The following is a 14,687-nucleotide window of genomic DNA, read 5'->3' on the forward strand; positions in this document are numbered from 1 at the left end:
TGTTACCTTTCTCCCTGTATTTTTCTCTAAACAAAAGCAGAAATATGCCTGCCAACTTCAGGTGACTATATGTAGAAAAGCACAATTAAAAGATACCGCAAGTTTTGGTTTTCCTATTGATACAGATGGCTAGGAGTCAAGTGTGGAATGCCTCCTGTTTTCTTCTCCAAGCCAACGCACCATATCATTTTCTTCATACACCTACTGAATTCTTGAAATCATCAAGGTTGATACTCGGTGAGTTTTGTTAGGATAATTGTTATCGTCACCGGTGTAAGTAAGCGAAGAACCCTTTTAGGTAGTCAAGTGATTGAACGGTCGTCAGATAGTAGGCTTCCTCAGTTATCATCTGGTCCGGTTTTTTATTGGAACCGGGTGGCCAGGTGGTGGCAATAGACTCACAGTGAACAGGCTCTAGGGACATTATCAGCTGCTTCCAGAAGGAATCAAACTTTCGAGACATTATGGTGAGGTAGTTACGACGTCAGGAAGCCCCTCCCCGAGGTCATAAACATTCAAGAGATATACCACCTCGCCTGCCCAGCTAGTCCGCATTATTTCGAATTACGTCCAGTTGAAATGAAGCCCGTGCCAATGAACTTCTTACCAAAGTAGCAAGATGACCCTATCAAAAGAATCAGGACATCACCCTGGCCCAAGAGGTTCTGAACTGGCGACCCCAGGTTCCGTTAGCGGGAAGGCGTTGGGGCGATCGTGAATTGGTTCCTCGGGAAAAGAACCGAGACGTCCAAGGCAACCAACCGGTTGAAGGAGCTCTCAACTCTGAGCCGCTCGTTCAAAGTTGGTTCAGACAGCTCACTAAGCCTTTCGCTCCTATTTTAACACACCAGATATTTTACCTTCGAGTGCTCAGCTCGTTCCCATCGGAGGTTTGTTTTATTTGCAAACATTCAATCCCTTCTTCTGTAAACTTCTGCCAAATATTGGAGCGAGTTATTTCCGTATAAAACCAAACTGCCGGTTTAAGTATAAGGCAGTGACGGTGTGTAGTGATGTAGCGCCGACCGAAAGAAGATAGCCCGACCCCAACCAACCTATCATAGTCACTTTGCTCGTCATACAGTCGGTCACATCTTTATAGGTTGGACAAAAGTATCTCACCAATTGCTGGTGGGTCTCATTTTTGCCAAGGGCGTGGCAGATCCAGTTAGATTTACTGCCCAAGAGTGCGTAGAAATACTTGCAGAAACAAATGCTTATAAATGGACATTTTTAGAGTAAAAATGAAATATATTAAACCTTGGCAACATGAAATGCTTTCGTTCCCGTGCAGTCCGAGAGGCACTAGCGGGGTAACACCAAATATGAATGGGGATTTAGTATCGGGTATTTCCCACTTGACGTGAATCATCGGGAGTTGCCCACTCAGCATCGGCCATTTTCGGGGGACGCGAACAGTTTGGGTTTCCGAAAGTGCTGGGGAAAGCCGAGATCAACCCCACAACCGGTTCGGGATTCATCGAGGGAAATGTCCAGAGGCCGACCGGGCGAAAGATCATCGACGTCGAGTTTCTTCCAAAAGAGTCGGTTACGAGCTTGCCGTTGCCAGAGCTTTGGTGGCTCAGTCTCCGCACTATACCCTCGCTGCCAGGCACAGCTCCTGCCATTCGGGAGCTTATTCCCACGAGGATGACGTTCAAGGCAGAAAAGGCCTGGGTTGGAGAAGGCAACATTGCATTTGACAAAAGCACGGCTTTCAACCCGTGGCTTGGATTGGATATTCTGCGATACGAGAGCAGTTACTATGCTCTTAATACTACTGCTACACTCGAGGGTCGCAACGAGAGCTTTGCGCTTTAATAAGGTCCAGAAACTATATGACCGGACTTTATTAGACAGCATTTACGACTCGCATTGAGTTGATAACCGAATTATTACGACCCGAGACTCAGTGCATGACAACTCGCCATGCAGTAGTCAGTTGGAATATCAGTGGCCTAGAGCTCAAGTGCCTGGCAGATCATCTGGCTCAACGCAAAGGGATAGTTCTCACTGGCGGCCGACAGGCCTTCTTCGGGGATACTGGCAAAAACCCGGGGTTCATGTTTTGGCTGGTGCTGGGGCCGGGTTTGTGCCGGGTTTTTGCGGGAGTTGTAGCCGTGACGGCGACACCGGACCAGTTTCGGTTCATGATCAGAGTAACAAATTCCTTATTCAGCAGCCTCTTCAGGGCTTAAATGCGCAGTTAGTAGCCTCCTTTATAATCTGCTTCCTAGGCCCCTCAAAGCTCGAGACCATGTTACATGTCTACAGACTCAGCGACAGCGAGAAAGACGTCCATTCGGGCCACCTGGAGTCCAGCAACACGCAGGTCAAGCGCAAGCTGTGGAGTTGTGCGTAGGCACTGAAACTCCCGTGTCAACATCCATATGGCCGGATAAGACTTTCCAATGTAGACAGACTACACTAAGGTATCCGTATGTGAGCCCAAGACCACATTTCATCAGCCACGGCTGCAGTCTAACACAAAGCCACATGCCCCGGCAAGATCTAGGGTTCAGAGGATAGACCAATGGGAGAATTTAGCCGCCCGCTTTGTGATCGATCAATTCTCCGATCCACGCCACGGGCTCCATCTCGATTTCCAGTTCGGGGCAAGGAGACAAAACGAACACCAGCAAGGACCCGTGACATCACCACGGCCCAACCATACGGTGCTGCCCCGTTGCGGGCAGCATCGGCGGCCGCATATTTGCTGCGTCCTCAAACTCTGATAGCCCACTTCATCCCTCGCATGCCTACATGCACCATTGCTTTGGAACTGGACCAGATCGGGGTATGTGCAAATGCCACAGAGTCTTCTCCTTTGCTACGCCGAAACTTCCCCTCCTGGAACTGAAATATGGGCATCAGTATTCGCGCCCATTTATTTACGCGACTGCTTCAACAACACCGTCATCTTGTCCTTCTCGGATGCGTCAAATCTCTCCATGATCAGATCCCGCTTTCCTGCCAGCTTGCGAATCGGTTCCTCCAACAACTGCGAGCGACCGGATAGACGCTCGGCAGCGTTCCCTGTCTCGTCGCCAGCGTCCATCATACCATCAGCATCCTGTCCTTGGCCGGTTCCTTGTAAGCGTTGACTGCCGTATGTGCTGCTTGTTCTGCCTGTGTAGTCCCAAGAAGCTGTTGCAGAATTCGCATGGCTTGCTCGATGTGCGATTTCAACGCGGCACAAGTCCAAACCTCGCTCTCGTGCTTTTGCAACAACTTAGCGAGGTTCTCTCTATTCCACTCCTCCAGCACCTGCATCCAGTCCAGGTACTCCACGGTAGCCCGGAAGTGCTGGGTACGCGGAGGCTGATCATCGGGTATACTAGGGGGCGCTGAGTCGGCCTGGAGAACAAGAGACCAGTCGGGTTCTTCGCCGATCGCATCGGACATAACGTGGCGCCACAGGGGGCTATGAAACTGTTTGGGGGAAGGTCTCTCCGGCGCAAATGTGAAGGATCATTGCGAAGGCATATACTCCGCTATCTGAAGCGTTCTTTAGTGCTGGGCAAGCCAGTTCTGAGAAAAGGCTAGCAGCTGAGCATGGCGAACTGGGAAGGCATGCCTGGAAAAAGCTTTCCAAAGTACGATGTGCAACTGCAGTGTGTGCTGTATTGGGAAAGTAGTCGAAGAACTGAACTTTGGCCGGGTATAAAAAGTCGTGGAAGTCTGAGCCATCCATCTGCTGGCATGCGTTTGGATCTTGTGGCTTCGCTCGGATATTCAAGCATCACTAGACACGACCCCGTCCCATGGACGACCGTTGACTCGTTGTGGAAACCGCAAGCTGTTTTGCCATCCCGAGGTCACGCGACACACATGTTGGTAGAAGAGCCAGGGCAAGACACGACAACGTCGGGACTTGTACTCGGAAAGTTTCAGTACGATTCTATAAGATCAGGGGGGTATATTGGACTCGTCCGGTAAGTCATGAAGTGGTATCTATATAATATGAACAGGGAAAAAAAGAAGAAACGCTTAATGAACACGGTCATCTCTCCATACGCTCGTCGTGGATGAGCGACACGTTGTAGCGTTCCTCTCCTTTCCACACCTTGGACGCCGAGTTGCACGCAGCCACGGCCACGCGGATGTCGGACATTAAGCCACCGGGGCCGCTTGCAAACACGGCGGTTCTTCCAGAGACGGTGGCATCGACAAACTCCCGAACAGTCTTCGTCAGATCGGGGTGCCGAGGACCACTGCTGCTGGACAACTCGGCCATCGACCGGGTCGAAACCCGGATGTGCTTCTCTCCGGAACTCGTGCCGGCATCAGATGTTGACGCGGATTCGGAGGTCTCGGCGACCTCGCTAGATTGTCCAACAACATGGCTGCTGCCATCACGTGTGGCGATTATGCGAATGACCACCTTGGGGCCATCTTGGGCCTCCAAAGCGTCCAGCTCGGGCTTGATCCACGCCGTGTCGGACATTTGTCTTACGACCCAGATGAGCTCAAGCTTGCGTGACGCTCCCGAGTACTTCTTCAGGCTCATCAGGACGGGAAGGACATATGTGACGCCGGTACCACCTGCGACACAGAGAATGTTGACATCCGAGGTCACGTTCCTCAGGATCGGGTCACCGTAAGGCCCGGTCAATATGACAGGGGTTGTGGGGGCGGTCTCGCCCTTCTCTCCCGAGAGAGCGGCTATTTTGCGCGCGGCAATCTGGGCAACTTTCTTGGTCTCGCCTCCCTTGGCGCGGAAGATGTACGAGTGTTGCGTCCTGCCATTTACAGTGACAGGGGCATTCAGGGGTGTAAAAGGATGCGACTGCCAGATGCTGCTCTCCGTAAAGCACAGATAGAAGTGTTGACCGATCTTCCAGGCGTCATGCGGATGGGTGAAGTCGAGGCGGACGACGTCGCCATTCTCGGGGTCGGGGAAAACGGTCATTGCCGCCTGGGCAGCAGAAAAGCCCATGCCCTTGCCCTCGATGAAGTTGTGATGCAATAGAGCAGTCCTGACGCCACGAGCAACACGGTCCAAGAACCAGATGACGAGGGACGGGACCATGAAGCATTCCAAGTTCTTCCAGTGCCCAATGCAGGCACCGATATACAGCATGGCAAGAACGTAGTGAGACTTGCGGAAGAACTCATAGCCTGTCAGTCTGATGACAGGGGGCAGGCTAAGAATGTAAAGTGCCATGAGGAAGAACAAGGCAATGCAGCCCCAGATCATGTAAAGCTGCGTAATCCACTCGACGGCAACCGTGGGCTGGGGCTGATACAGGCGGACCTCAATCACCAGCCAGCCAATGGTGTGAAGGCTCGACTGGACAACGATGATATAACCGACCCAGCGATGGAGGAAGTTGAAATTTTGGTAGGGAACGCCGGTGAGAAGGGAGAGGATAGACTCCCGGGTGGAGAAGAGTACGGATAAGGGCGTGAGGGCGTATGCCAAGGTTCCGATGCGGTCGGACCAGGGGCCGAGACTGACTCTTGTGTTGTAGACGCCGGGCATCTTCTTGACTGGAGTGATCCAAGTGTTGTAGACGATGCCGACGAAGGAGAAGACAAGAAGATAGCCCGACAAGACGGTCAGGATCATAACCTGCAGACGGGTGGTTCGGCCGAATACGGGACGCAGGCAGTCGGGAAGGAGGTATCGGTTCATCGCTGATGAAATGGTCTGGCGAAGGCGGTTCATGAAGCTCTTGCTGGAGCGGGTGTCCTCGAGGAGGGCAGCGCGGAGGACGTCCTCTTCGGACAGAGATGGCAGGGCCCGTCGACCAACAGCCCAGAGCAACAGGATGCCGCCAATCACGATCCACATGATGCCGACGTACAACATGCCCAGATCGTGCGAGCCATAGACGACGTCGAGATATGCGCAGGATCCAGCATCGTTTGTGCACGGAATGGCTCGATCGGCGTAACCCCAATGGGGTTCTAATGAGGCAGCTTCGCTCATATTCTGAATATGGCGAGCCGCCAGTTGGTTTTTCATTTGAAAGTCCATTGTGTCGTTGGCGGAGCGGTTTTCGGATGACCGGACTTGCCCCGGTTCGTGGGAAAAGGCTATAAGTCGAGACGGAGAAGGGGGAGTGGTTGGTACACCCACCAGCGCTCAGCGCCGTATTGTCCGTCCGGGCAGGGCGATGTACGGAGGTATGGGGGGGTATGTTTGCAAGTATATGTATATATGTGTGTGTGTTTGTATGTATTGCCGTGTTCGCCGTCTTGATCCAACTCGGGTGCGTGCCAGCCTAGTCCGATTGGGTGGATGGCTGTATTAGTGACGGTACGATGTTGACAAAAGACGTGGAAAGGTGATGGGCATAAGTAATGGCATCGGGCGGGACGACGTGGGATAGGTATGTATTGCGATGTAAGCGACGGCCGGCGACGAGGAGACTCTTAAGGCTAGACGGATGGTGTGGCACCGGTGATGTGGTATCGTCACATAGTTTGCATGGGAAAAACGGGACGAGGCGGCATTTGAGAAGGTTTTCGGGCCAAGTTGGTTTTTCGGAACGACAACGTGGGCGGCTAGTTAATGTAAGGGTCTTGGTATGTTTCCGGTTTGGGAGAGGAGCCGAAACTTGTCACGGTTAACCAGATTCCCCATATTGGCACCCGCTTATTGCGTTTCTCCTTGAGCAAGTTTGTGTCATCAGGAATGGACGAGCCGTGATGAGCTAGGCCGGACAAAGAGCTGGGAACAATTGGGTTGCGTGGGCATGGGGGGGCAAAATGCGATGGACCAGCAAACTGGACCCGCTCCATCGGGTCTGGATCTGGAATTGGAACTGGCATTGGGACGGGGGTTTTTGGATTGGATATACACTAGAGCAGATTAGCGGGTGATGGGTCGAAACGGACAAGAAACTTCACAGTTGGGGGTTGGTATGGGACCGGGCGTGATGAGCTAAGTGACGGGCAAACCAGCCAACGCATGTCTGCGATTTGGCGATGCAAGAAGCAACTTGGGCCGGGTAAGGTGAGTAAAAGGACAGTGAGTGAGCAAGTTGAGCATCTTTGAGCAAGTTTCTGCCGGAAAGCGGGACCAGACCGGGTTATTTTACGGGACCAATACCCCACTTGGGACGGGGACGGGGTGGCACGAGCCCTGAGGCTCTCGGGGGGGCCCTCAGGGTCGTTGTCTCACCGTAGTCGCTCTTCCAGTAGTTCGAAGATTCGGTGCCATATTTGGCTCCGCTTCGCTCTGGTTTCAGCAAGAGGCGGGAGACCCACTAGCGGATGGCTTCTTCATCCTCTCTGTATCCATCACGCACAGCTCTCAAGGCATGCGTCGTCAATCGGCCTCTCACCCCCACACGCGAGCCCAGTGGGCTTGCGACTTGCGCAGGTTATCATGGCCTAATCAGCCTTCCAGGTTTGTGTGAATCGTGAGACGGAGAAGAATGTCACCTCAACCGCGGCCCCGCCATGCCTACCTATATCAGTCAACTCAATTCAGAATGCCCAGGCCGCGTTGGTCCAATCCACACATCCAATTCAGATTAGCGTGAGCAAGATAGAGGGCCCTCCTGCATGCATGTTTCGTGCTCATGGCACGGCCATGGTGGCAACTCAAGACTTGGCATAAACCCTCTGCTCTCTTCCGTGCAGTCTGTCAGTCCACCGTCCACGTCTGTTGTCCGTGTCGTCGTCCAATGCCCATTCGTCCAATGTCACCCGTCATTGCCCTACGTAGTACTGTAGGTATGCAGGTAGTATACCTACAGTCTTGTTCAACGTCTTCACCCATGTGCCTTAATGTGGTGTGCGCACAATAGCTCCCCCCCACCATCCTTGGCTGCCCAGCCCTCCATGTTTCTGCCCCTCTTGAAACTTGCGCAGCACTACATACGTAGGCTGCGACCAGAAGTATCCGGGCATTCATGGGGGTCCTGCTGCCGTGTGAAGATTGTTTGGATGGCACTGTCTGCTTAGGTAAGCTCCGCGGTGTAGTATTATAGTGGACGTGGTTGTGGTTACAGCGCTACCGATAGTACTGGCAGAGCTCATCTACAGCAACTGTTTATGGAACAATAGAGCTTCCGTATCCAATCAGCTTACTAAGACCATTGGGGGGTAAATTGATACACTGTACGCAGGGGGGGTCAGAATGCTCAGATACTTTTGGCCGCAGCCTACCTTCGTACCGGTAGACCTCGACTGACTAGGATCGACCAGGATCTGTCGGCCTTTACCAAACCCTTTTCTTGCGCTAGCCGCAACTAAACTCTCTCACCACGCAACTCTCTGCTCTCATTCCCGCTCCCTGTCAGACCGCTGCCGTTGGCGTTGGAGTCGCTGCCGATGCCGCCCGTGACCGTATAGATATCAGGCAATTCCGGTCGGAGCCAACCCCTCAGGGTGCACGTCACGTCTTCCTCATCCTAGCCCACCACTTACTGCCGACATTTTGCGCCACCACGGCCTTTCAACGCAGCTCTCGAATCTACAATAGGCAATCAATTCCTAACCGTTGCCGCTCGCATCGATCCGCTGCAACTTCGACATCCATTGTACACCTCCCCCTTCCGCAATTGCTGCACCGGAGTCGATCATTCCTTAGCTCCGAATAGCCTCATTCAACGCAACCGCGGGTTGGCCACAATATTGCTCTTCCAACATAGCCACCGAAAGCACACACAGATATACACACATCCCGAAATCAACTCGCCATGGATCACAGTTCAATGAGCAGTTCCGCGGCGGAATGCAAGATGTCGGTATGTCACTCTCAACACAACATCTCACCCGCATCGCATGCTTGCGTTTGGCCAGTCTGCTAACATGTCAGCCAGATGTTATGGAACTGGTACACCATTGACGCCTGTAAGTATAGCGAATAGCCTCGTTGCCGATAGTTGCACAGTGCCAGACCCCCGAGTTCCATGCCCACCCGTGAGCTTCAACATGCTGACTTGGGGGCCCTTTTCTAGGTTTTCTTTCCGAAACATGGCAGATTAAGAACGCGGGCATGTTCGCCGCCAGCTGCATCGGCGTCAGCCTGCTCACCGTCTTCCTCGAGGTATTCCGCCGGCTCGGCAAGGAATACGACGCCCTCATCCAGCGCCAGTTCCAGGCCCGCGCCGCCGAGCTGCAGTCCCGCATCCCCAAGGAGACGAACTGCTGCGAGCCCCCCGCCGTCGTCGCGCCCCAGACCCTCGTCTTCCGCGCGTCGCCGCTGCAGCAGCTCATCCGGTCCGTCATCCACGCCGCCACCTTCGGCCTGGCCTACATCGTCATGTTGCTGGCCATGTACTACAACGGCTACCTTATAATTTCCATCATCATCGGCGCCGGCCTGGGCAAGTTCCTGTGCGACTGGCTCGTCGTCCGCGTCGTCCTGGAGGCCCCGACGACATCGACCCCCAGTGTCGCTGGCATCGAGGAGCCCAGTGTCTGCTGCGGTTGATAGCCCCCCCTTCAAGTCGGCGGCTGTTTCGCATCATTGGGTCTTTATATTTTAGTTTTTAGTTTTTCCATGGGGCGTCTGGGGTTGCATCACGAACTGGAGTTGGTGGCGGGTGCGTTGAGACGGTTTGCGAATCGTTATATTTTGGGATTTCGTTTACATCAAAGTGAGAAACGAACAAAAGGCTAGCGGTACTGCCCACCCTCGGCCATCCAGCATCTAATGAGAATATACCCTTCATTTTTGTCACATCTTTTGTCATCCTGGACGCATTGCATGTGAACCTTTGAAGCCCTATAGCTCTAAAGGGGCTGTCACCGGCACTCCCCCTTCGTCTTGTCACCGGGCCTATGGCATCCGTCCTCGTTGCAGCACATACATAGTCTCAGTTAAGCTTCCTCAACATCGCGTCCGGCAAGTCGGAGCAACAATGCCATCATCGCCACTTTGGGACCGTGGCCTTTTTAGCTTAGTGTGCATTCGCCTAACCCGAATTACTTTCTTGTTCGGAACCTTCAAACTGTCATGTCCGGTGTTTGGCATCATACACCATACAAGAAACGGAAGAGCTACCCAACGCAATGGAAAGGCAACGGAACGAGCTTCACCAATAACCAATCTCATACATGTTTGTTCGGGCCCTTGGTTTGTGCACTCACGACTACCGGGAAAGAGTTACTGTCAAAGCGTCTCCTTTTATATTTTTTAAACTCCGGGCAACCATGATTCCTCGGCGCTGTTTGCACCCGCCCCCCCCCCTCCTAGCCAGACTAAGACTTGCTCAACTGCTCGACGCGAACTTCATCATCATCATCATACAGGTAGATAGATATCAGCCTTGAGTGTCCGCAGGTGAGCCGACCAAACCGACATATCTACAAAGGCCCCAAACTGATATGCGCCAGGTCGATACAAGACAATTAAAGACATTACTGGGCCGTGCATTATATGTCGCCGAAAATAACCTCGAAATGGCAGCACGCTTGTCAACACCATCTGCCGCTACCATGAAACAAAACGCACTTGTCCTCGCCATGAATTATGGCTCACGAAAGAAACTTGGCGCCTTCTTGTTTGAAGAGCCAATCGCTGTTAGCGTCGACCATGAAGTTCGTGATGTTGAATTCGTTCCCTTGCGGGACCGGCGCACTTGAGCCGCCGTTCTCGCTGCCGCCATCCATTCCCGACGACGCTCCATTCTGGCCGTTACTGCCGCCCACAGGGTGCTGGATGGCCGCGATGTTTTCATTGCCCACGGGCAAACGTGGCACGTTGAAGAAATCGAACACGTCCAGGTACTCGAGCTCGTTCGGTGCCGGCGTCCTTGCGGGGGTGATACTTGGAAGCCGGCTGTGATTTGGCATGCCGTTCGTACGGGGCTGTCGCGAAATGAGGAAGTCGAGATCGAAGGCAGTGCGCCGCATGTCTGCCAGTATCTTGACCGAACTCGGTGTGACGCCGTCCCCTTGCCGCTCACTGTCGCGGTGCTCGTCGAGCACGCGTTGCAACAGAATGCAGTAGCGCGCCGCCACTGGCCAGTATCGTCCCATTTCTCGGAGCGTCTCCACGAAGAATTGAATCTGAGGCGAGAGCTTGTGCTCTACAGTGGAACCGTGGACGAGCAGCAGGCGTGAGGCCACCCACAAAGTGAAGGCGAAGGGAGGACCCAACTTGGCCAAAAGCCCGTTATTGACAACGAACTCACCCAGCGCCGCAATGTTCTCGACTGCGCCGTGACAACGCTGAGACGCACTGTACGAGGGGGTAAATATCGGTGACCGGGTGGTGGGATACGCAGCCGACGAATGCAGCCGGATGACGGCTGTGTGGTAGGTGGCGTGCAGCATCACCCATCCGCAGTTGAGCGTCTTGTTCCCGGGCTGGAACAGCTTGGCCATGTTGCCGTACTCCCCAGGAAGACCAAACTTCCACGAAGTGAGCATGTTGTCGAGCTCCTTGTAGCGCATCTGCCATTGCTCCACGTCGCTCAGGGCACTTATGTCCACGGGCTGCTTCAAGAACTTGTGAATCTTGGACAGTATTGCTAGGATCTCTATGTAGTACGAGAAGGCCCCAAGGTTCTCTGGCTTGTTGATGTCGTACTCTGGATTTGTATCCTCGGGGTGGTCTTGTGTTCTGAACCATCTTGTCTCGACCTTTTGGTTTTTGATCCATAGATCGTCTCGGCAGGGCAGCGTCCGGTCAATTTCCTTGTCGTGCAGCGCAAACTCGAAGGCGGTGGCTAGAGTGGCGTACCGGTCAAGGAGATAGATCATCCAGAAAAGTCGCCGCCTGGATTCCTCCTCGATGAAGTCTTTGGGCTCCGGGAGGATCATGGCCCTGAGGGTGTAAATGGAGGTAAAGTTGGGCGAAACCGAGAACGACGTGCTCTCAACAGCCAATCCAAGCTGCACGACCGATCTCGTAATAAGAGCCATGATGTTCCATCCGGGGGGCCCGTTGCTGCTGCCGACTAGATCCAGGGCAAGAATTACCAAGGCTTGCAGTGACTTGACCGAAGAGTTTTCCATGCCATAGAGCAATACCCTCTGCTTGGATATGGAATGGTAGTGTTGCCGACTATCCTCGGTGAGTCTTGAGTCGGTCGAGTACCGCAGCGTTGTGGCTACGATGGCGTGAAGGAGGATGCGATCGGTTTCCTCCAGGGTCGAAGGCCCGAATAGCGAGTCCAACGTTGTCTTCCTGTGAAGGATAGGGCACCACGTGTTGATGTGTTTGAAGTACAGGTCAACGAGAGCGTAGAGTAGGTCATAGGGCGGCAGATCCTGATCCGGCGTCGTTGAGGCCTGGCTTTGGGCCATGGCAACATCTGGGGAGTGAAGGTGCGTCTGGTTTGTGCCGTAGTATTCCTGCGCCGCGCTACTTGCGTGCGACATGGCAGCGATGTGACCAGGGGGGGCGGCCATGCTGGTCATGGGCATCTGTCCTTGGAATTCGTGCATTGACGGAGTCGGAGGTGGCATCCCAAACTCCATGGACTGCGAGGTTGGCGGATAAGAAGACGGCTTTTGAAGGAAGAGAGCCGTCTCCGCCTGGGGTGTCCGGATAGACTCAGAAGGCCGAAACAAGGTCGTGGTTTCTCGTGGCGTGCCATGGTCACTTGGCAAACTCGGGTTACTATTCCGTATGCTCGGCGCCGGGCCATTGTGTTGGTTGGAGGTCAAGGTGGCCTGGAGGATCTCGGAATGAGCTCTCAGGATTTCCTCGAGCTTGTCCAGACGCTGCTCCAACTCGCGACCATAACCGGCGCGTAGACCAGGTTTCTTGCGTTCCTTGTACTCGCACAGTGCACCGTTGCGACTACACCAGCCGCAGGACGGCTGACCTCGGTCACATTTTACCTAGGAGTTGCGACGAGTCAGCAGTGGCCTCCCACGCCTACAGAATGCAAGGTGAAGCTCGGGAAGAATGGCAGAGTGTAGAACGAAAGAGATTATCCCGTGAATGAGCAGGGAGACAATGATGAGTAATAGACGACGAACACAGAGAGACAAGGACGGAAATGTAGGACAAGCCAAGAGCGACAAACGGAAAAGGAAGCGGAGGAGAACGGTACCTTTCTCTGCTTGCAGAGCTCGCATCTTGGGATTGGATTGTTAGCTTCGGGGTTCTGCTCGGAAGGCACAGGTTCGGGAGATGGTGACGGTGACATGGGGAATAAAGGGGCGAAGCACAAGGGGACATGACAGAAACAAGAAGGCGGACGAGAAAGAGGCAGCGAGGTGTGGGGGGATAGATACTAAGGTATCCAACAGTCGGCGTTGCTTTACGTTGAATAGGTTGTAGGTAGGGTTGACCGATGTGGACTGGACTGTCTGTACTGGGCTGGGGAGGGAAACGGAAGGGAAGGGGAAATCGACATACGAAACAGATATGGGCCTCTTGCGCTTCCCAAGACGGGTGACATCTTGATCGTCCTGGTCAAGGTCGTTTTCATCGGCGCTCTGCAGCTGGTTGCCGTCGTCAGAGTCCAGGTCATTCAGGTCGCTCTGGTCATTCTGGTTCTGAGCCTGGTTGTGAGCCTGGTTCTGGCTCTGGTTCTGAGAAGACTTGGTGTTAGCGGCGGGCGGTGACCGGCTGCCAAGTGAGTGGCCGTTTTGCTGCTGCATCCTCGGTGTGGTAGTTTCCGGATGACGACGGGCGAGGGCAAATCAGCCCCGAGGAGGATGGTCCAGGGAGTGCGACGCAGGCACGGAGAGGATTGGGTAGGGCGGCGCAACGAAAGCGAATGCACTGGAGTTGCAGGCGTTGTGCGATTCCAAGGCGGATTCGGGAGAAGCTTGGGAATCTCGGGGTAATGTTGAGCAGAGGGGGGGGGCGGAAAGGGCACAGGAGGCTGGGGGGCGGGTGAGAGAAAGCTCGGGGTATTTTGTTTTTCTGTCCCACACGTGCCACAGACGAGGTGACAAGGTAGCGGCCGGGGGGGGATTCGGGGGAGGGGAAAAAGAGGAGGAAGCGGAGGTGGAGGTGGACACACGAGGCTGGCGATTGGACGGGGTGATGGTGGGGATGGGGGAGGGCGAGGATGGTATCCGTAGTATCGTGTCGAGCTGAGTTGGCAAATGGCCCAGTAAAGCGTGACCAACAGGCGTGCGTGTGCGGCCGAGTGCAAATAATTAATTACCGATGGATTCGTATAAATAAGGACGGGTGTCACGCGCCTAAACTGCAAAGGTTGCGATCCGAGGTGATTTGGATGCAGATGATGTTGGGCAGCAGAGCGGGCAAGCTTGCTCTCTTTGGGATGCTTTAATGCCTCCGCGCGCGTTGTGTGCTGCTGCTGCTCCTTTAGTCACTTCCATTTCCCCGGCAGGCCTTGGATGAACAGGGTTCAGACGACAAGTTGGGGCTAGTCTAGACCAAGTGGTTAGGATAGAAGTCGTCCCGAGGACAGGGTCAGGTCAGACAGGCAGACTACGTATCAGAGTATGCTGTCTACTCAAAGAGTCAGCCACGCCGAATGCCGCTGCACACAGCGCATCCCCCACAGAAGACGATGGCTGTGCGTCAACTTTGGCAAAGTTGATTTGCACCGTTGGAGCCTCTGAGGCCTCTGGGGCGGAAAACGGTCAGCAGATATGACTGCGGCCAAGACGAAAGGCATTCATTCGCAAGTTCCCGTCGGTTGGGGGCGGCCGGATCGAAATGGATTGCGTGGGGAAGAAAAGCAAGCCCGCACGAGGAGAGGAGAAGAGGAGAATGCGGAGAAGCCGCTGGAAGTGAAAAAAAAGAATTAAAAAAATAAACCGTCCGATGGTGACAAAGGTACGTA

General features: G+C 54.0%; 4 protein-coding genes across 4 annotated transcripts; 1 reads left to right on the forward strand and 3 right to left on the reverse strand.

Annotated features, from left to right (window-relative positions):
- Positions 1–2,887: 2,887 nt before the first annotated feature.
- EsH8_V_000906 (uncharacterized protein) lies at positions 2,888–3,405 on the reverse strand (the record flags this gene model as incomplete). Its single annotated transcript, XM_083273422.1, has 2 exons — positions 2,888–3,001; positions 3,064–3,405. The coding sequence occupies 2 exons, from the start codon at positions 3,403–3,405 to the stop codon at positions 2,888–2,890; spliced, it is 456 nt and encodes a 151-aa protein (XP_083126137.1).
- Positions 3,406–4,003: 598 nt separating this feature from the next.
- Positions 4,004–5,935, reverse strand: EsH8_V_000907 (ferric reductase like transmembrane component-domain-containing protein; the record flags this gene model as incomplete). Its single annotated transcript, XM_083273423.1, has 1 exon — positions 4,004–5,935. The coding sequence occupies one exon, from the start codon at positions 5,933–5,935 to the stop codon at positions 4,004–4,006; it is 1,932 nt and encodes a 643-aa protein (XP_083126138.1).
- Positions 5,936–8,657: 2,722 nt separating this feature from the next.
- Positions 8,658–9,394, forward strand: EsH8_V_000908 (Ctr copper transporter family-domain-containing protein; the record flags this gene model as incomplete). Its single annotated transcript, XM_083273424.1, has 3 exons — positions 8,658–8,705; positions 8,781–8,811; positions 8,919–9,394. 3 exons carry the CDS (start codon positions 8,658–8,660, stop codon positions 9,392–9,394), a joined length of 555 nt encoding a protein of 184 aa, XP_083126139.1.
- Positions 9,395–10,440: 1,046 nt separating this feature from the next.
- Positions 10,441–13,524, reverse strand: EsH8_V_000909 (transcription factor domain-containing protein; the record flags this gene model as incomplete). The annotated part of the gene is made up of 2 exons (XM_083273425.1): positions 10,441–12,756; positions 13,237–13,524. 2 exons carry the CDS (start codon positions 13,522–13,524, stop codon positions 10,441–10,443), a joined length of 2,604 nt encoding a protein of 867 aa, XP_083126140.1.
- Positions 13,525–14,687: the final 1,163 nt, after the last annotated feature.

The sequence above is a fragment of the Colletotrichum jinshuiense genome, chromosome 5 (genome assembly GCF_051148585.1).
Source record: "Colletotrichum jinshuiense chromosome 5, complete sequence".
Classification (NCBI taxonomy): domain Eukaryota; kingdom Fungi; phylum Ascomycota; class Sordariomycetes; order Glomerellales; family Glomerellaceae; genus Colletotrichum; species Colletotrichum jinshuiense.